The sequence below is a fragment of the Oncorhynchus tshawytscha genome, linkage group LG19, assembly GCF_018296145.1.
Source record: "Oncorhynchus tshawytscha isolate Ot180627B linkage group LG19, Otsh_v2.0, whole genome shotgun sequence".
In the NCBI taxonomy this organism is placed as follows: Eukaryota; Metazoa; Chordata; class Actinopteri; order Salmoniformes; family Salmonidae; genus Oncorhynchus; species Oncorhynchus tshawytscha.
In genome coordinates, this window is record NC_056447.1 from 31,886,541 (window position 1) to 31,907,505 (window position 20,965).

Sequence of the window (20,965 nt, forward strand, 5' to 3'; positions counted from 1 at the left end):
TTGGCAATGACAGAGGTCAAACGTTTTCTGTAAATCTTCACAAGGTTTTCACACACTGTTGCTGGTATTTTGGCCCATTCCTCCATGCAGATCTCCTCTAGAGCAGTGATGTTTTGGGGCTGTTGCTGGGCAACACTGACTTTCAACTCCCTCCAAAGATTTTCTATGGGGTTGAGATCTGGAGACTGGCTAGGCCACTCCAGGACCTTGAAATGCTTCTTAAGAAGCCACTCCTTCGTTGCCCGGGTGGTGTGTTTGGGATCATTGTCATGCTGAAAGACCCAGCCACATTTAATCTTCAATGCCCTTGCTGATGGAAGGAGGTTTTCACTCAAAATCTCACGATACATGGCCCCATTCATTCTTTCCTTTACACGGAGCAGTCGGCCTGGTCCCTTTGCAGAAAAACAGCCCCAAAGCATGATGTTTCCACCCCCATGCTTCACAGTAGGTATGGTGTTCTTTGGATGCAACTCAGCATTCTTTGTCCTCCAAACACGACGAGTTGAGTTTTTACCAAAAAGTTATATTTTGGTTTCATCTGACCATATCCCAATCTTCTTCTGGATCATCCAAATGTTCTCTAGCAAACTTCAGACGGGCCTGGACATATACTGGCTTAAGCAGGGGGCACGTCTGGCACTGCAGGATTTGAGTCCCTGGCGGCGTAGTGTGTTACTGATGGTAGGCTTTGTTACTTTGGTCCCAGCTCTCTGCAGGTCATTCACTAGGTCCCCCCGTGTGGCTCTGGGATTTTTGCTCACCGTTCTTGTGATCATTTTGACCCCACAGGGTGAGATTTTGCGTGGAGCCCCAGATCGAGGGAGATTATCAGTGGTCTTGTATGTCTTCCATTTCCTAATAATTGCTCCCACAGTTGATTTCTTCAAACCAAGCTGCTTACCTATTACAGATTCAGTCTTCCCAGCCTGGTGCAGGTCTACAATTTTGTTTCTGGTGTCCTTTGACAGCTCTTTGGTCTTGGCCATAGTGGAGTTTGGAGTGCGACTGTTTGAGGTTGTGGACAGGTGTCTTTTATACTGATAACAAGTTCAAACACAGGTGCCATTAATACAGGTAACGAGTGGAGGACAGAGGAGCCTCTTAAAGAAGTTACAGGTCTGTGAGAGCCAGACATCTTGCTTGTTTGTAGGTGACCAAATACTTATTTTCCACCATAATTTGCAAATAAATTCATTACAAATCATACGTGATTTTTCAGAATTTTTTTCTTCTCATTTTGTCTGTCATAGTTGAAGTGTACCTATGATGAAAATTACAGGCCTCTCATCTTTTTAAGTGGGAGAACTTGCACAATTGGTGGCCCCACTGTATGTATAAAATGAATAATTTTATGAGAAAACCCAAGGGTGTGCAACATTTCTCTCCGTGTTAGGAATAATGGAAAATTGAAATGAGGTTCCTAAATCAAGCAGTTGACATTTTGAATATTGTGATCAAGCACTTTTTTGACGGACCCTAACTAGTTGCAATGTCGGTGCGCTAGGCTGCCTACACCATTGCGATGTATGAAACTCGGGTCGGAATGTGTCAAATAAGACCTGTGCAATGTTGCACATGTTTTTTTCCTTTCATAGTCTCTTACCTGAGGTCGTTTGCGAGTTATTGAAGTTTGAAGGTCCGAATGTCTTTTTTATTTTAACATTTGCTGCTGAGTGGCGCAAAGGTTTAACATGTTAATTTTGTCCCCCCACACCAGATGCTATCAGGACATGCAGGTTGAAATATGAAAACTAACTCTGAACCAACTATATTAATTTGAGGACTGGTCGAAAAGCGTTAAACATGTACGGCAATTTAGCTAGCTGTTAGCTAATTTGCCCTGGGATATAAATTTGGGTTGTTATTTTACCTGAAATGCCCAAGGATCTCTACTCCTACAATTAATCCACAGATTAACAGTCAACCAAATTTGTTTCTCGTAATCTCTCCTTCAGGTTTTTTCTTCTTTTGGCATTTTATATAGCAGTTGGCAACCAACTTTAAAGGTGCATTACCACAACTGACTGGAGTATGAACCTCAATTCATCTTTCAATCACATGGGTATATGCTCCTAAAAACAAATGAGATGGGAGAGGCAGGATTTGCAGTGCATTAAACTTCACAAATAGAACCAAATTCCATTTTAGCGCCTGGCCACGCAGACGTGCACGAACAACATTTGTTAACATGTGTAAATTTATTTGGCAACATTCACAGCAGTGTCTGGTCAGCACGTAAAGATATGCAGCAATGCGTTGGTCTGTAGACAGACAAGTGTATAATAAACATTGGCTCTGCTGTTGGCCTCTGGAGTTTATAGATGAATAATTGTACAGCTGTATAGCGAACGCTTCTCATTTAATAATCTTGTGCATTGGGAAATTATAGGGAACATTTGCAGTTATCTAAAAGTTCCATCAAAATGTATTCTCTAAATAATATTACTTCTCAATAAAGGAATGAAAATGGACTGACACCAAACACCCCCTGAATTTAGAAATATGTATTGCATTAATAAGAACAGTTTACTATTCAGAGATGTATACTTTGACAGGTTTCAACTGCTGTTTTCTCATTCTTGAATTTAAAGCTTATTTTTTCAAAGCTTTGCATAAGAAAACGTACACATCATGGTTATTCTTACAAAGATATAGAACTGGCACACTGGAGAAAGACTAATCTTAGGAGGGATATTTACACGGCATGTTCGTTCATTTGAGTAACCTGTACACCCTAAAAAAAAAAAAAGCCAAAACAGTAAACAGTGGCAAAAATTGAGCCTCCAAATATACATGAACAGCTGGATCTCCATTGACAGGTATGTAGCGACTTCCACAGACGTGTAACCAACCAGTGGATACCAATCCTGATCCTGTAAGACTACAAAGTATACAGGTATGCTTTCCTTCCAACCCAACACTAGCGCACCTGATTCAACGTATTTTATGATCATTAAGACCATAGTCAATTGAATTAGGTGCTGTAGCACTAGGTTGGAACAAAAGCCTGCGCACCCCAGGACTCTAAGACAAGGCTTGGTAACCACAGGTGTAGACAGTCAGTGTACTACAGGGCATTGTACTCCACGCACTTTGAGGGGTCTGTGGAGAAGTGTTTCTGGCAGATAGTCATCAACCTTTTTAGTCCCTGTTGAAGAGAGAGCAGACGTTAAGATATTTTCACAAGAAGGCTGAGCAGTCAGCTATCTTACTTATGATACTCTATTTGGAAGTCCTAACCTGGATGTATTTTCTCTGGGTCTCGTCGTTGAGGACGTGGGCCACATGTTTGGAGAAGATCTTCTCTCGCCCCGTACGGGCGTGGATGCCCACCATGGTCACCCCGATGGGCCAGGGGGCATTACCAATGGCCATCTGCAGGTATGCATCGTTCGCCTGGGACAAGCACAGTTTAAGGACAACCACCCAATCTTAGTTTAGTTACATGACACACACTATTACCAATCATAATAAACACAAAACACCCAATATAAGTGATAAGTGACAACAGGTAGAAAACAAGTTCAATACCTTTACATATTCTCTCTGCAGCATGAATTTAATGATGTCTGTGATTGATTCTTTGATGTCTGCTGGCAAACTCTAAAAAACATAAAGAATGACAATAAAACAAGACCATATCCACCATACTCATTTCACAGAGGGCAGTTCTGAGGTGAACACACCTTCTTGCGTAGTTTCCGGAATAGAGGTTTGAGGTAGGACTCAGTCTGTTTCTGGGTGGCGCTGGCCAGCTTGCCTTGGACGCTGCGCTTCACGTGGTCCTCTCGACCGTTCAGGTCCTTCGCCCAGACTCCCAGCAGGAACTACAGACCACAACAAACTATATCCACAACTGCCAAGAAACTACTGACCATAACACAACCATGTTAAGCACACAAACATTATATATATATATTTTTTTTTATATCTCCATCGCAGCATTACAATAAATAATTACAACACTGGATAGAGATCACATCAGCAACTGTTGAATTAGCAAACAACTCTCCCTGAAGCAAAAAGCTGAGCATAACGCTCTCAGTCTCACCCTAAGGACTTTGTCGATGACATCCTGGTCCCCATTGTCATCTCCCGTTCCCAGAGATTTACCCAGGGCCTGTAGGACAACAAATACCAAACAAGAGGACAAAGGGAATACATTGTTCTTATGATGCCTTGACACATAGGACTTTGTTTGATCTGTGGTAGAAGAGGGACATTCAGCACTTTTTTATTTACAATTGTGGATTTAAATGTGGCCCTTAAACCCTAAGTTAAGAACAAATATAGTGGCTTTAGTGACTCTCCAGTCGCTGTGTACCTCCAGCTCCTCGATGGTTGTGTCTGCCTCGTGTACTCTTAGGTCGAATTGTGTGTCCACCTCACCCGGCTCCCCAGTGCCCCCTACGATCTCATTCAGGTACTGTGCATCAATCTTATCCATGGCTGCCTTCAGGTCGTTCCTCAAACCCTGCCCAGAGAATACACAGTAACACAGGTGATCATCTTTACATCACAGGTTGTCAGTGCCTGAAAAGTTACGTATAAAGTTCTGGGCTAGCATGTACACAACACTACCAGGGACAATGAGAGGTGAGTGTTTAAAAGTGTGTCTAACTCTTCTTTAACCTTACAAAAACAATATAAAACCCACCGCAAAAACAAAGAGCAAGTTCGCACCGCCTCATTACAGTGACAGGATGTTACCTTGTTGACTTCCGGAGCGAGAATCTCAATCTTCCTGAGCCTCTGGAAGGCCTCGTAGTCTGACTCTGCAAAAAGACGCACCGGTTCCCCTCGCTCCCTCAGCCGCCGGATCACCTGGACAAACAAACAAGCACGTCTCCTCCCTGTTCATACCAACTGAACAGAACCTAGGAGGCTTGACACAATAAAAACCATCTCTGATTGGCTGACTCACCTCCTGCCGAGAGAGCGACATTGGCAGCTTCTCCTCAGTCAGCTCCAACTCTAAAGTGCTATTGGACGAGGTGGAGGGATCTGCTTTCTCCTCTTTCTTCTCCATCTTTGAGATAACACAGAGGTAAAAGGGAGAGAGGGGCATGGGTTAGTTTCCTGCTTTCACTGCTATAGTGTACCACAGTATGAGTCATAATAACCAGCGTTCAAACAGGTTCCAATCATTTTTCCCAAAGGGGATTTTAGGAACACTTAAAATAAGGGCTGTTCATATAGGCTTAACCTGGCATGGAGTTTTGATAACCGTGTAAATCTTTTTTTGACAACGTGACTTATCTAGTCGCCTGTATTTACCTCCAAAAATGCTAATTAGGGTTGCAAGAAGAGCTAAAAATGCCATGATCTGGACAAGACTGCCAAATCAAGGCAAAGGTAAATTAATCCAGAGATTCTAATATTAGCTAAATGTAGTACTGAATAAATTGGCAAAATCTCTTACATTTACAATTTTATGAACTGTCTTGTGCAAGTTTTAAATTGACACAATACCTGTTAACAAAGGTTGTCAGCTAGAGATGACATGCAGAAGCTTGCAAGGATGTTGTTTTGCATGTCTACTTTGATGCTAATTAGCATTTTTAAATGAGTAAAGACTAATATATTGATAAATAATTACATGGTTCTCAAAATGTCACGTCAGGGTAAGGATACACAAAACACAGGGTATTTTAGAATAACTTAAAATAAACGCTATGAGAAAAATGAATAGTGGAAAAAAATGATTCGAACCATTTCCCTGTTTGACCGCTAGGCTTTATAAGTATTATGACACCTCCACTCTGGGGCTCTAGTTGCTAAACTCAGATGTCTCCATTACAATTGGCTCTCACCAGAGATCTGTATATATAATGACAAGGTGCTCATGTCGCCATCCTAACAATAGGAGTTAGCAGGAAGGCATTCGACAAGCTTAGGTCCAAAATAAGCCCATAGAAACGCATTGGGCTTATTTGGGACAGATTTTGGCGAGAGTGAAACCTCCCCTCTCTCAGCTGGTGAAGTTTTATCATAATCATCCTCAAACGGCAAAAATGCCAGCAGAAGCAGTAGAGCGTGCTCACTCCGTACTGTCATGCAGAGACATTATCTATTGCTGCTGACTCACCTGGGACCAGCAGTCTCTTCCAAAGCAAACCAATACTGTAAACAGAAAGACTGCTGGTATACAAATCCATCATACCATTTCAAAGCAGCATGAACATAGGAAAAACACTGTTGCATGTAGACCATCTTCATGGCTGTTAAAAATCATGTTTTAAATTATTAAACCACTGCATAGCAATTTCATCTTTCAAATATACGTCGGGTTGGGTTGCAAAGGGTCGGAAACTGTCCGGAAATTTTCCATGGGAAATTAAGCCCGGGAATTTTGCTTAGATTCATTAAAAAAAGTTTGCCTATAACATGGAACCTTTGTGGGATACACAAGGCAATTCTAGGTCTTGTGGCATATTTTGGTTAAACTATCCCCAATTCAATGGAATTGCAACCCTCTGCATGCACAGTGCACTTTTCAATCTCATGTTCAGGTGATTCTCAAGATCTTGCACACTAATGAGATGCTATTGAGCCCACACTAGTACTGTCCGAGCCAAGGACTACATGCTTTTTGGTAGGTTTTGATTACAATACAGGGAGGGGTGAATATATTTTCTGACATGATTTTTGTTAACTAGTAAATAGTAGCATACAGCAAAGTGTGTTTAAATCATTTCTAACTTGTTAATTTCTGCTGATTAGTTTTTGTTACCATGTGGGTTTTAGCTTGCTTGAGCCTGCTAACTGAGGAGTGTTAATTCACCTGTTTCCATACATGTTTCATTTTAAGACTTCTTTAAAACATCTTACAAAAGGAGTCGTTTAATCTAACTGCTTAACTATGTATCTGTACATGGAGACATTTCACTACAGCTAATGTAGAATGAAAAGCTGTGTACATTTGCAAATACTGTGGCAAATATGTGAAGAATGCAACAAAGATGCAGAATCTGGCCAAGTGCATAAAGTTCCCTCAACGTTCACAACAAACAACCTGACAAAAGTCCCTCTACTTCTATTCGAGGTGACAATTATGAATCGGGCACCTTATCGGTAGCAACAGCTCATGGTTCTCCTGGAATTTGAAGCGTTTTTGACTCATTGGAGGAGCGTAGTCAGAAACGCTGATGAATGCCTTGCATGCAACTAGTTCACCTCTGATGCTCACAGGCAATGTGTATTGGAAGAGATTTCTGAATGTTCTTCACCCAGGATACACCCCTCCAACAAGACATGCATCATCTACTAATGTGCTGTATGCAGAGTTCAGAGTTCAAGTGAAGATCAAGCAAATCAGAGAAAGCAGACTATTGCAATCATCTCTGATGGTTGGTCGAATGTTTGTGGGCAAGGAATAATTAACTACATCTCCAACCCTCAACCAGTATTCTACAAGAGCACAGACAAGGGACAGACCCACCGGTCTCTACATTGCAGATGAGCTGAAGGCAGTCAATGACTTGGACCACAGAAGGTATTTGCACTGGTGACAATGCTACAAACATGAAGGCTGCTTGATCTGAAGTGGAGGAGTCCTACCCTCACATCACACCCATTGGCTGTGCTGCTCATGCACTGAATCTGCTCCTCAAGGACATCATGATACTGAAAACAATGGATACACTACAAGAGAGCCAAGGAAATGGTTAGATATGTGAAGGGTCATCAAGTTATAGCAGCAATCTACCTCATCAAGCAAAGAGAGAGAATAAGAACACCACATTGAAGTTGCCCAGCAACACCCATTGGGGTGGTGTTGTCTCCTGGAGGGGAAGGAGGCTCTCCAAGAAATGGCCATATCACAGTCTGCCGATATGGAGAGCCCCATCAAGAGAATCTTTCTGGATGATGTATTTTGGGAGAGAGTGGTAAGCAGCCGGAAACCTATAGCAGTAGCCATTGCACGGATTGAGGGAGACAATGCCATCATGTCTGATATTCAGACTCTGCTTGCATATGTAAGAAGAAATCCATACTGCGCTGCCCACTTCACTGTTGCTCCAAGCAGAGGAAACTGCAGTTCTGAAAAACATCAAAAAATGTGAAGACTTCTGCCAGAAGCCCATACACGCCACAGTGTACATGTTGAACCCCAAGAATGCTGGCAAGAGTATCCTGTCTGGTGTAGAGATCAACAAGACCTATGTTGCCATCACTACAGTGTTGTCTCACCACCTTGGCCTGGATGAGAGCAAAGTTCTTGGCAGTCTGGCCAAGGGCACTTCCAAGCAAGGGCTTTGGGATGGAGATGCAATATGGCAGCTGTGCCAACATGCAGTTGAAGTCAGAAGTTTGCATACACCTTAGCCAAATACATTTAAACTCAGTGTTTCACAATTCCTGACATTTAATCCTAGTAACAATTCCCTGTCTTAGGTCAGTTAGGATCACCACTTTATTAAGATTGTGAAAATGTCAGAATAGTAGAGAATGATTTATTTCAGCTTTTATTTCTATCATCACATTCCCAGTGGGTCAGAAGTTCACATACTCAATTAGTATTTGGTAGCATTGCCTATAAATTGCTTAACTTCTTGGATATAGGGGGCGCTCTTTTAATTTATGGATAAAAAAACATGCCCGTTTTAAGCGCAATATTTTGTCACGAAAAGATGCGACTATGCATATAATTGACAGCTTTGGAAAGAAAACACTCTGACGTTTCCAAAACGGCAAAGATATTATATGAGAGTGCCAAAGAACTCATGCTACAGGCGAAACCAAGATGAAACTTCAAACAGGAAATGAGCAGAATTTGAGGCTCTGTTTTCCATTGTCTCCTTATATGGCTGTGAATGTGCCATGAACGAGCCTACACTTTCTGCCGTTTCCCCAAGGTGTCTGCAGCATTGTGACGTATTTGTAGGCATATCATTGGAAGATGAGATAAGATAAGAGACTACATTTACCAGGGGTCCGCCCGGTGTCATTTGTCTAAATTGGTGCGTAATCTCCAAGCTGCACGCATTGATCCCATGTGATTGAGGGGAGAGAGGAGACTTCCACAAACGATATATCATCGAAGAGATATGTGAAAAACACCTTGAGGATTGATTCTAAACAACGTTTACCATGTTTCAGTCGATATTATGGAGTTAATTTGGAAAAAAGTTGAGCGTTTTGATGACTGAATTTTCGGGTTGTTTTGGTAGCCAAACGTGATGTACAAAACGGAGCGATTTCTCCTACACAAAGAATCTTTTTGGACAAACTGAACATTTGCTATCTAACTGAGTGTCCTCATTGAAAACATCCGAAGTTCTTCAAAGGTAAATGATTTTATTTGAATGCTTTTCTTGTTTTTGTGAAAATGTTGCCCGCTCAATGCTAACGCTAAATGCTACGCTAGCTATCAATACTATTACACAAACGCTTGTTTTGCTATGGTTGAAAAGCATACTTTGAAAATCTGAGATGACAGTGTTGTTAACAAAAGGCTAAGCTTGAGAGCTAGCATATTTATTGCATTTCATTTGCGATTTTCATGAATAGTTAACGTTGTGTTATGCTAATGAGCTGCGGGGATAATTACACTCCTGGATACAGGTTTTTTTCGTTGCTAAACGTGATGAACAAAACAGAGCGATTTGTCCTAAACAAATAATATTTTTGGAAAAACTGAACATTTGCTATCTAACTGAGAGTCTCCTCATTGAAAACATCTGAAGTTCTTCAAAGGTAAATGATTTTATTTGAATGCTTTTCTGGTTTTTGTGAAAATGTTGCCTGCTGAATGCTAATGCTAAATGCTACGCTAGCTATCAATAATCTTACACAAATGCTTGTTTTGCTATGGTTGAAAAGCATATTTTGAAAATCTGAGATGACAGTGTTGTTAACAAAAGGCTAAGCTTGAGAGCTAGCATATTTATTTCATTTGCGATTTTCATGAATAGTTAACATTGCGTTATGGTAATGAGCTTGAGGCTGTATTCACGATCCCGGATCTGGGATGGCTAGAATCAAGAGGTTAACTTGGGTCAAACGTTTTGGGTAGCCTTCCACAAGCTTCCCACAATAAGTTGGGTGAATGATGCCATCTTTTTGTGAAGTGCACCGGGCCCTCCTGCTTCAAAGCACCCCCACAACATGATGCTGCCACCCCCGTGCTTCACGGTTGGGATGGTGTTCTTCGGCTTGCAAGCTTCCCCCTTTTTCCTCCAAACATAACGATGGTCATTATGGCCAAACAGTTCTATTTTTGTTTCATCAGACCAGAAGACATTTCTCCAAAAAATACAATCTTTGTCCCCATATGCAGTTGCAAACCGTAGTCTGGCTTTCTTATGGCGGTTTTGGAGCAGTGGCTTCTTCCTTGCTGAGCGGCCTTTCAGGTTATGTCGATATAGGACTCGTTTTACTGTGGATATAGATAGTTTTGTACCGTTTTCCTCCAGCATCTTCACAAGGTCCTTTGCTGTTGTTCTGGGATTGATTTCCCCTTTTCGCACCAACGTACGTTCATCTCTAGGAGACAGAACGCGTCTCCTTCCTGAGCCGTATGACGGCTGCGTGGTCCCATGGTGTTTATACTTGCGTACTATTGTTTGTACAGATGAATGTGGTACCTTCAGGCGTTTGGAAATTGCTCGCAAGGATGAACCAGAGTTGTGGAGGGCTACAATTTTTTATGAGGTCTTGGCTGGTTTCTTTTGATTTCCCCATGTCAAGCAAAGAGGCACTGTGTTTGAAGGTAGGCCTTGAAATACATCCACAGGTACACCTCCAATTGACTCAAATGATGTCAATTAGCCTATCAGAAGCTTCTAAAGCATGACATCATTTTATGTAATTTTCCAAGTTGTTTAAAAGGCAGTCAACTCAGTTTGTAAACTTCTGACCAACTGGAATTGTAATACAGCGAAATAATCGGTCTGTTAACAATTGTTGGAAAATTTACTTGTGTCATGCACAAAGGAGATGTCTTAACCGACTTGCCAAAACTATAGTTTGTTAACAAGAAATTTGTGGAGTGGTTGAAAAATGAGTTTTAATGACTCCAAACTAAGTGTATGTAAACTTCCGACTTCAACTGTATCCTATCAGCCACCTGGCGGAAGGGACTGAGGCTCTTTCCCCTGTTGCCTCCATGATCCTCCAAATCCCACCAACTACAGCCGCAACTGGTCCTTGTTTGGGAACACACACACACCAGGCTGACCAATACGAGGGTTGAAAATTGTGGCAACCTGGGCAAATTGTAGGCTTTTTTTTTTGCCTGACAACAAGCCATTCCCAAGGTTGGAAAGTGACAGTGAATATAAGGCCTCAGAGTCTGATGTTCAAGAGGTGGACATGAAGAGGTCCAGGGAGAAGACAGAAGCCTGAGAGGAAGATTATTTTACAGTTATATGTTGAAAATGTTTTTTTGGGGGTAGGTGCGATGGATCATTGGGGATCATTCAACATTCCCTTTTGTTGTTCAGTGAAATTACCCCATGTGAGTCAACTCAATTAATTAAAGTTCAATGCGTAACTTTAATTGTTTTTTATTTCTATTGTTAGGATTTAATCATGTCTACATGATAAGATAAACCTTCTATGTTTGTCTCCATATGATATGGTAAATATATTCAATGCATTAATGTTAATTCCCATATATTCCTGTTAATTCCCACGGAAAGTTTCCACCTCTGAATATTCCCCAAAATGTGCAACCCTACTGATGGGTCATGCTTTTAGAAGCACATGCATTTCTTCACCTTAAGATTGTGTTTCTAGGAAGAGCACACTCAAAATAATTTTAAAAGGTACAACACAAAAGCCCCCAAAATGCACAAAGAATTCAAGTCAGGTGCAGGTGCTGCATTTGTAAGCTAAAACCCACTTTATAGGCACATTTAGAGCTGTATTAGTCAGCTGAATTGAAATGCAGTTCTCCCCACACATGAGCGATTCTCAAAAGTAAGGCAAAACCTGCAAACACAAACGGGGAAAAACAAAGTTGTTTCTGCTACAAAGGCCCATATCAAACTCATTTGAAATAAGAGGCAAAGCCTGATTAACCCAAAACTTAAAAAAGCAAAAGGATAAACTGACAACAGAGCCTAAACTCATGCTCAACATGGCTATGTCCCAACTCTCCATTCCATGCCCCCTCTCCTTCCAGACAACTGATCAGTGAAGGGACTGAATACAACCCACACATCCACCACTTAAATTGGACAGGTCTAAGCAACATGACTGAAGCTCTAAGCTTATTGGAAGGATGGGTGGAGCAATCATAATATATTTTTACACTGTGCTTACATTCAGGTAACATTGAAGCAGCCTGGAGGAAAGAACTAGGTAATGGGTTATTTTTGGACTGTATATAGCTAGCTTGCTGCTAGATACATTTCCTCCATATTTTGAACTCCTATCAAGTCCTTGCAGACAGGTACAATTGAAGGGAAGAAGCAGTGGAAAGGGGAGCTTTGCAAGATCTTTGGGACACACCACTGCCTACTGTCAATCATCCTCGAGACATGCTCCCTGCCTTTGCTGTGCCATCATCCCCTACCTGTCTCTCAGGTGCCTCTTTCTGAACCTGCAGGGCAGCGTTCACAAGGTGGGAAGAGAGCACAGTCAACACAGGCTATACAACATCAGAAAAACACCACCATACAACCCTGTAAGGGGGTCTAGTCGTAGGCTGCACTGTAACTCTGAAAACAAGTCACTGAGGGGAGAGAAAAAAGTGGAGATTGAACAGACAGTGCAGAGATAGGAAGGGAATGGAAGAAGGTGGCGGACAGAGAGGAAAAGAGAATCTCGAAACAAGGAGTAAGATGAAGGGCACAAGGGAGAGAGACTAAGAGAGAACAGACAATGAGCCTTTGATCATAAATCACAGTTCTATTACATTACACAAGGCGTCTTCTGTACAGGGGAGTTTTGTTAAGAGCCCCGGCACTCGGTCTGAACATTACCACGCATCGCTTGCAGTATGGTTTTAGAATAATAAGGACCTTATCTTTCATATCAGTGAGACATTTTCAAAAAACAAAACTGATACTTTTATAGGGTTAGGGTTCCCACACGGTCATATTTCCATGTTACAGCACTTGTTTACGGAAAACAGACAAGACAGAGGGACTACATCGGCGTCTCCGAACACCTGTGTGTAAACAGCAGGCGGCCACAAACGCATCGTCACTGAAAAATACTGTCGACTGCAACTATTAAAACCATCTCAAAACAGCACAGTAAGTGCATTTTGATGTGATATGAAAGTAGAGGGATTTGTGTTCCTAGAACTGTACATATTCACGTTTAGATTGAGAAAATGAATAACTAAGGAAGAATTTCACTTCTCTCATCGACTTAATCCAGCAGGATATCACCCTGCATCCCAATGCTGGCTTTCCTCTGAAGCTAAGCAGGGTTGATCCTGGATGGGAGACCAGATGCTGCTGGAAGTGGTGTTGGGGGGCCAGTAGGAGGCACTCTAAAAAAAATTATAATATCCCAACGCCCTAGGGCAGTGATCAGGGACATTGCCCTGTGTAGGGTGCCGTCTTTCAGATGGGACATTTAACAGGTGTCCTGACTCTGTGGTCACTAAAGTTCCCATAGCATTAATCAGAGTAGGGGTGTTAACCCCGGTGCCCTGGCCATCATACCATCATGGCCACCTAATCATCCTCAGCTTCCAATCGGCTCATTCATCCCCCCATAACTATTCTCCAGGTCATTGATGTAAATGAGAATGTGTTCTGTCAACTTACCTGGTAAAGTATTTATTTATTTTACTTCAAATCCCAAACCCCGGAATGGTCTACTAAAGGCATGCTTCAGTTCGGCTGGAGGCTAGCTGAAGTAAACTAGGCAAACCAAACAAGTGTGCTTGCATACTCCTTTAAGACCTTGTGCTTTCCCCCTTCATTTTTCAAATACTACTGTTTGTCCATTTTGAGACACGATGGCCAGTACACACTTCCTTAAAATAATCAAAATTAATCAAAGATAAGTAAATTAATGACTAATTGAGTTTTTGCCAAAGAAAACCTGAGTCACACAATTGTACTTCTAAGTCATTTGGTGCACGATTTCTCAATGAAAACAATTGGCATGAAAATTAGTCCCTCATTGAATGACAAAGACATCCCTGAAGAATCCCTACTGTTGACCAATCACCGACGAAGTAGCGTAGACTTCGGGTTGGGTCAACAACAACAAAAAGTGTCCAAAGTCTAAAACGTCCCAAACTGTCGTCATAATATATGTACGAACTGTTTCGGCTGGGAAGCATGCATACGCCTTTCTTTAGTCTCCTTCGCAAGTTTTCCCGGAAGTCTCGGCTCTAGATTTAGAAACGCTGTTAAACAAAATAAAATAAAATTTAAAAAATAGAAACGCTGTGATATTACCTTGTAGCCACATCTTTCGAAATACTCATCTTCTTCTTTTCGGGCAAGATCGGCTCGTTTGAAGTATTTCTTTGAACCCTGTGAATAGAATCATTGACACCGCATACCAACAATAAGATGCAACATTTTAAAATGTAAAAAATAATACTTAGCTAACTAACGTAGATGAGCTCTTGAAAATAAGCTAAGATAACTAGTTAGCTGGCGCAAGCATGCCGCTAACCTCAGAGCCCTATAGCTCTTAATTTTATCATGACGCAGGCTCACCCAACTTGTACTTTTAAGCTAACGTTGGCTAGCTAGCTACTATTTTGAGTAAAAATGTAATTAAACGTCCATGTACCTGCCCACGCCAAGCAACCTAGCTAGTTATCCTAGCCTAGCTAACTTAAAGCAACTCTAGCTAGCTCAATTTAGCTAGCTGACTAGTAAACATACTAGCTAGCAGCTACTCACATCAATAAGATCTTTGTCTTCAATTAGTTTTCTCTTCCTCACGATTTCAGCTTTTAAGAAATCCATATTAATGATCAAATATGTCGTTATTTCATTAGTCTTTACAGTTCAAATATGTAGACCGGATCAGCTGTTTGTTTCCAGCATTTTCCCAATCTGACCCGGACGTGAACAAGATTTCCTCCAACGTGAATATACACGTCATGGCGTAGCAATGTATACAGAAAATTGAATAGCTCTACGTACTCTTAGGAATCCACAGATATGATTTTTGACTCACTGAATAATGTTCACTCTATCAGTGATATAGCATCTAAACAGTGTGATGAACCCATCAAACTTGAAGAGATTAGAGTCTATCAAAAATCTAAAGAACAATAAATCATCAGGTGTTGATGGAATTACATCATCATTTTACAAATTATTTTCTGAACGAGTAGCTCCCTTCCTATTTGAAGTCTTTTTTAGAGAGTATTAAAAACAATGTTCTCCCTCCTACAATGAGTCAGGGGTTAATAACACTGATACCTAAGCCCAAAAAATAAGTGCTGCTCATCAATAACTGGCATCCAATTTGTCTTATTAATAATGACTAAGATATAGGCCTTACTACTTGCAAAAAGTATTAAAGAAGTCCTAGATGCAATCATTGATGAAACACAGTCTGGCTTCATGAAGAACATACATATTTCTAACAATGTCAGACTAGTATTAAATCCAAATCAAATCAAATGTATTTATATAGCCCTTCCTACATCAGCTGATATCTCAAAATGCTGTACAGAAACCCAGCCTAAAACCCCAAACAACAAGCAATGCAGGTGTAGAAGCACGGTGGCTAGGAAAAACTCCCTAGAAAGGCCAAAACCTAGGAAGAAACCTAGAGAGGAACCAGGCTATGTGGGGTGGCCAGTCCTCTTCTGGCTGTGCCGGGTGGAGATTATAACAGAACATGGCCAAGATGTTCAAATGTTCATAAATGACCAGCATGGTCCAATAATAATAAGGCAGAACAGTTGAAACTGGAGCAGCAGCACGGCCAGGTGGACTGGGGACAGTAAGGAGGCATCATGTCAGGTAGTCCTGAGGCATGGTCCTAGGGCTCAGGTCCTCCGAAAGAGAGAAAGAAAGAGCGAAAGAGAGAATTAGAGAGAGCACACTTAAATTCACACAGGACACCGGATAAGACAGGAGAAGTACTCCAGATATAACAAACTGACCCTAGCCCCCCGACACATAAACTACTGCAGCATAAATACTGGAGGCTGAGACAGGAGGGGTCAGGAGACACTGTGGCCCCATCCAAGGACACCCCCGGACAGGGCCAAACAGGAAGGATATAACCCCACCCAGTTGGCCAAAGCACAGCCCCCACACCACTAGAGGGATATCTTCAACCACCAACTTACCATCCTGAGACAAGGCCGAGTATAGCCCACAAAGATCTCCGCCACGGCACAACCCAAGGGGGGGCGCCAACCCAGACAGGAAGATCACATCAGTAACTCAACCCACTCAAGTGACGCACCCCTCCTAGGGACGGTATGAAAGAGCCCCAGTAAGCCAGTGACTCAGCCCCTGTAATAGGGTTAGAGGCAGAGAATCCCAGTGGAAAGAGGGGAACCGGCCAGGCATACTTGACTACTCAGACCTAATAACCGAGGATAACTTCATATTATTTTTAGAGTTTTATAAAGCATTTGACACAGTAGAGCATCAGTTCCTCTTCCACTCCCTTGAGAGACTTGGCTTTGGAGATTTTTTCTGTAAGGCTGTTAAGACCCTCTATACAAATGGTAACAGCTCTATCAAATGGAAATATGGCACCTCACCTAGATTTGAGTTAAAGAGAGGAATTAGGCAAGGTTGTCCTATCTCTCCACACCTGTTTTTATTAATCACCCAACTTCTTACAAATTCTTTAAATAATAGTCCTGTACAAGGTATTTCCATAGCTGGTAAAGAAATTATTATAAGCCTGACAATACTACACTTTTTCTGAAAGATGCTAACCAAATTCCCATATCGATCAATGTGATACAATCCTTTTCCAAAGCCTCTGGTCTATATCTTACTTAACATTAGTAAATGTGAACTCATGGCTGTCAAAGATTGTGACACCTTCATATTATGGTATTCCAGTAAAATAAGTACATACATATTTAGGCAAAACCATTACAAAGGATCAGAAGTATAGAGGCTTACTAAATTTTAACCCTATTATTTAAAAAAAAAAAACAGAAGAAGCTAAATCAATGGCTACATAGGGACTTATCTTTTAAAGGAAGCGTCCTAATAACCAAGGCTGAAGGTATCTCTAGACTAACATATGACACATTTGACAGTAAAATAAGCAAGGAGATAGACCAGATGCTTTTCAACTTTCTGTGGAGAAACCGTACCCATTACATTAGGACAACTGTTGTAATGAACACTTATGAGAATGGTGGGCTGAATTTTCTGGACTTTACTACCTCAAATAATACTTTTAAGATCAATTAGATAAAACAATTCTTAAGAAGACCCACTTCTATGTGGAATTGTATTCCTCATCATGTCTTCTCTACTTTTGGTGGCCTTAACTTCATATTGGTTTACAATTATAATATTGAAGTTCCAGTGAAACTTTTTACCGGCAGGTTTTCTTGTCATGGTCCTTCATTTATAAGCATAATTTTTCTCCACACAGATATTATATATGGAATAATCAGGATATATTGCATAAAAATACTTCTTTGTTTTTAGAATATTGGTTCCAAAATAATATCCTATTGGTGAGCCAACTGGTAAATGCAGAGGGTATTTTACTCAGTTATAAGGAATTCTTATCACATTACAAGGTCCCTGTAACACCTAAATATTTTGCAATTGTTTTAGATGCCATTCCCTCAGGTGTTGCTTTATTATTCAGGAACGTGTCAAGACCTGACCCTCAGAGCCTACCTTCTGTTGACCCTGTTGACTCATCAGTAGGAAAGATTTGTTTCTCTTTTGGTCCATTCAACAACAGAGCGATACTGTCACGACTTCCGTCAAAGTTGGTACCTCTCCTTGTTCGGGCGGCGTTCGGCAGTCGACGTCACCAGCTTTCTAGCCTCCACCGATCTACATTTCTTTTTCCATTTGTTTTGTCTGTATTGTACACACCTGGTTCCCATTACGTTAGTATTTATTTTGTTTAATTATTTAATTTATTATATTAATTAATATATTATATTAATGAATATATTATTTAAATTAATTATATTATATTAATTATATTTCGTTTAATTATTTATTTTGTTTAATTATTTCCCTATTTAACCCTCTGGAGCCATCATGGTTTTGTGGGTGTTTATTGTTGTCAGTTGTCTCGTTTATGTGATTCTGGATTTTCCTTTTTCTTGTTGGAAGATTATTTTTGAATAAAGTTACTATTATTACTCATCTCTGTGTCCTGCGCCTGACTCCGCCTTACCCACATCACCTAGACTCTGACAGATACAACATCCTGCTGAAACTAGGTTTGTATCTATCTACCTCATGTCATGCCTTATTGGAATGGATTTATTGATAATATCTGTTGGAAAAAGGTTTGGATATTGCCACACACATACCTACTTGTTAAAAAATTAAGGAAGTTTCCTTTAAAATTATTCATAAATATTATCCTGCCAACCACTATATGAAGAAGTTTAAGGAAAACATCAACTCAAATGGCTCCTTTTGTAATGACCACCCAGAAACAGTGTTGCATCTTTTTTGGCATTGTATTCATGTAAGAAAACTGTAGACATCAGTAGATTTATAATTGAACACATTTATGAAGATCTTACACCAAGATCTTACACTAACAAAATAGTTGTTAGAATAATAAGTGTATGTATGTCCCTTAAGGTCCTTGTGTAATGTGATATTGAACCACCTAGCCCAATTGTCCATTGTATATTATTCATATATACTTGTGTTCCCACATGTACTTCCTGTATTCATTTGTTGTTTATAAAAATAAAATAGAAAAATAAATACATTTAAAAAAAGGACTAAGGGTGGGAAATTTGAAGCAATGGCTGTCTTTGGAAGACATATGATACACTGAATTGTTATTCTTATATGTGAACGATGAAGTAGCTACATTGTAAAAATAATAACAACTATTTACATATGCATTCAGACTCTTTGCTGTGAGACTTGAAATTGAGCTCAGGTGCATCCTGTTTCCATTGATCATCCTTTACATGTTTCTAAAACTTAATTGGAGTCCACCTGTGGTAAATTCAATTGATTGTTCATGATTTGTAAAGGCACACACCTGTCTATATAAGGTCCCACAGTTGACAGTGCATGTCAGAGAACAAAATCAAGCCATGGGGTCGAAGGAATTTAATCAAATGTATTTTTATTTTATTTTCAAATCAAATCAAATCAAATTTTATTTGTCACATACACATGGTTAGCAGATGTTAATGCGAGTGTAGCGAAATGCTTGTGCTTCTAGTTCCGACAATGCAGTAATAACGAACAAGTAATCTAACTAACAATTCCAAAAAAAAACTACTGTCTTATACACAGTGTAAGGGGATAAAGAATATGTACATAAGGATATATGAATGAGTGATGGTACAGAGCAGCATAGGCAAGATACAGTAGATGATATCGAGTACAGTATATACATATGAGATGAGTATGTAAACCAAGTGGCATAGTTAAAGAGGCTAGTGATACATGTATTACATAAGGATGCAGTCGATGATATAGAGTACAGTATCTACGTATGCATATGAGATGAATAATGTAGGGTAAGTAACATTATATAAGGTAGCATTGTTTAAAGTGGCTAGTGATATATTTACATCATTTCCCATCAATTCCCATTATTAAAGTGGCTGGAGTAGAGTCAGTGTCATTGACAGTGTGTTGGCAGTAGCCACTCAATGTTAGTGGTGGCTGTTTAACAGTCTGATGGCCTTGAGATAGAAGCTGTTTTTCAGTCTCTCGGTCCCAGCTTTGATGCACCTGTACTGACCTCGCCTTCTGGATGACAGCGGGGTGAACAGGCAGTGGCTCGGGTGGTTGATGTCCTTGATGATCTTTATGGCCTTCCTGTAGCATCGGGTGGTGTAGGTGTCCTGGAGGGCAGGTAGTTTGCCCCCGGTGATGCGTTGTGCAGACCTCACTACCCTCTGGAGAGCCTTACGGTTGAGGGCGGTGCAGTTGCCATACCAGGCGGTGATACAGCCCGCCAGGATGCTCTCGATTGTGCATCTGTAGAAGTTTGTGAGTGCTTTTGGTGACAAGCCGAATTTCTTCAGCCTCCTGAGGTTGAAGAGGCGCTGCTGCGCCTTCCTCACGATGCTGTCTGTGTGAGTGGACCAATTCAGTTTGTCTGTGATGTGTATGCAGAGGAACTTAAAACTTGCTACCCTCTCCACTACTGTTCCATCGATGTGGATGGGGGGGTGTTCCCTCTGCTGTTTCCTGAAGTCCACAATCATCTCCTTAGTTTTGTTGACGTTGAGTGTGAGGTTATTTTCCTGACACCACAGTCCGAGGGCCCTCACCTCCTCCCTGTAGGCCGTCTCGTCATTGTTGGTAATCAAGCCTACCACTGTTGTGTCGTCCGCAAACTTGATGATTGAGTTGGAGGCGTGCGTGGCCACGCAGTCGTGGGTCAGGGAGTATTTTTTACATCAGCCGATGTCACAAAGTGCTGTACAGAAACCCAGCCTAAAACCCCAAACAATGCAGATGTGGAAGCACAGTGGCTAGGAAAAACTCCCTAGAAAGGCCAAAACCTAGGAATAAATCTAAAGAGGAACCAAGCCAGTCCTCTACTGGCTGTTCCGGGTGGAGATTATAACAGAACATGGCCAAGATGTTCAAACATTCATAGATGACCAGCAGGATCAGATAATAATAATCACAGTGGTTGTAGAGGGTGCAATAGGTCAGCACCTCGGGAGAAAATGTCAGGTGGCTTTTCATAGCCAATTATTCAGAGTTAGAGACAGCAGGTGCGGTAGAGAGAGAGTCCAAAACAGCAGGTCCGGGACAAGGTAGCACGTCCAGTAAACAGGTCAGGGTTCCATAGCCGCTATCAGAACATTTGAAACTGGAGCAGCAGCATGCCCAGGTGGACTGGGGACAGCAAGGAA

General features: G+C 41.1%; 1 protein-coding gene across 2 annotated transcripts; it reads right to left on the reverse strand.

Annotated features, from left to right (window-relative positions):
* Positions 1 to 2,492: 2,492 nt before the first annotated feature.
* On the reverse strand, positions 2,493 to 15,015 carry prpf18 (PRP18 pre-mRNA processing factor 18 homolog (yeast)). Of its 2 annotated transcripts, XM_024379613.2 has the most exons (11): positions 14,832 to 15,015; positions 14,376 to 14,453; positions 12,527 to 12,553; positions 4,928 to 5,032; positions 4,714 to 4,827; positions 4,328 to 4,477; positions 4,055 to 4,123; positions 3,690 to 3,830; positions 3,535 to 3,606; positions 3,244 to 3,399; positions 2,493 to 3,151 (listed from the first exon to the last, which is right to left on the reverse strand). In XM_024379613.2, the coding sequence occupies exons 1-11, from the start codon at positions 14,895 to 14,897 to the stop codon at positions 3,071 to 3,073; spliced, it is 1,059 nt and encodes a 352-aa protein (XP_024235381.1). In that variant the 5' UTR covers positions 14,898 to 15,015; the 3' UTR covers positions 2,493 to 3,070. The 2 variants fall into 2 exon arrangements, with proteins under 2 accessions (XP_024235381.1, XP_024235382.1); XM_024379614.2 differs by lacking the exon at positions 12,527 to 12,553 and having other exon boundaries at positions 14,832 to 15,014.
* Between the last annotated feature and the right edge of the window lie 5,950 nt (positions 15,016 to 20,965).

What these genes read in the sequence shown, in the direction of transcription:
- prpf18 (XM_024379613.2), bottom strand. Translation starts at nt 14,897, where the DNA reads ATGGATTTCTTAAAAGCTGAAATCGTGAGGAAGAGAAAACTAATTGAA. An exon ending in AAGAGGCACCTGAGAGACAG is followed by an intron (nt 5,033 to 12,526) that starts GTAGGGGATGAT and finishes GTTATCTCAAAG; the next exon opens with ATGGAGAAGAAAGAGGAGAA. An exon ending in TCCGGAAACTACGCAAGAAG is followed by an intron (nt 3,607 to 3,689) that starts GTGTGTTCACCT and finishes TATGTTTTTTAG; the next exon opens with AGTTTGCCAGCAGACATCAA.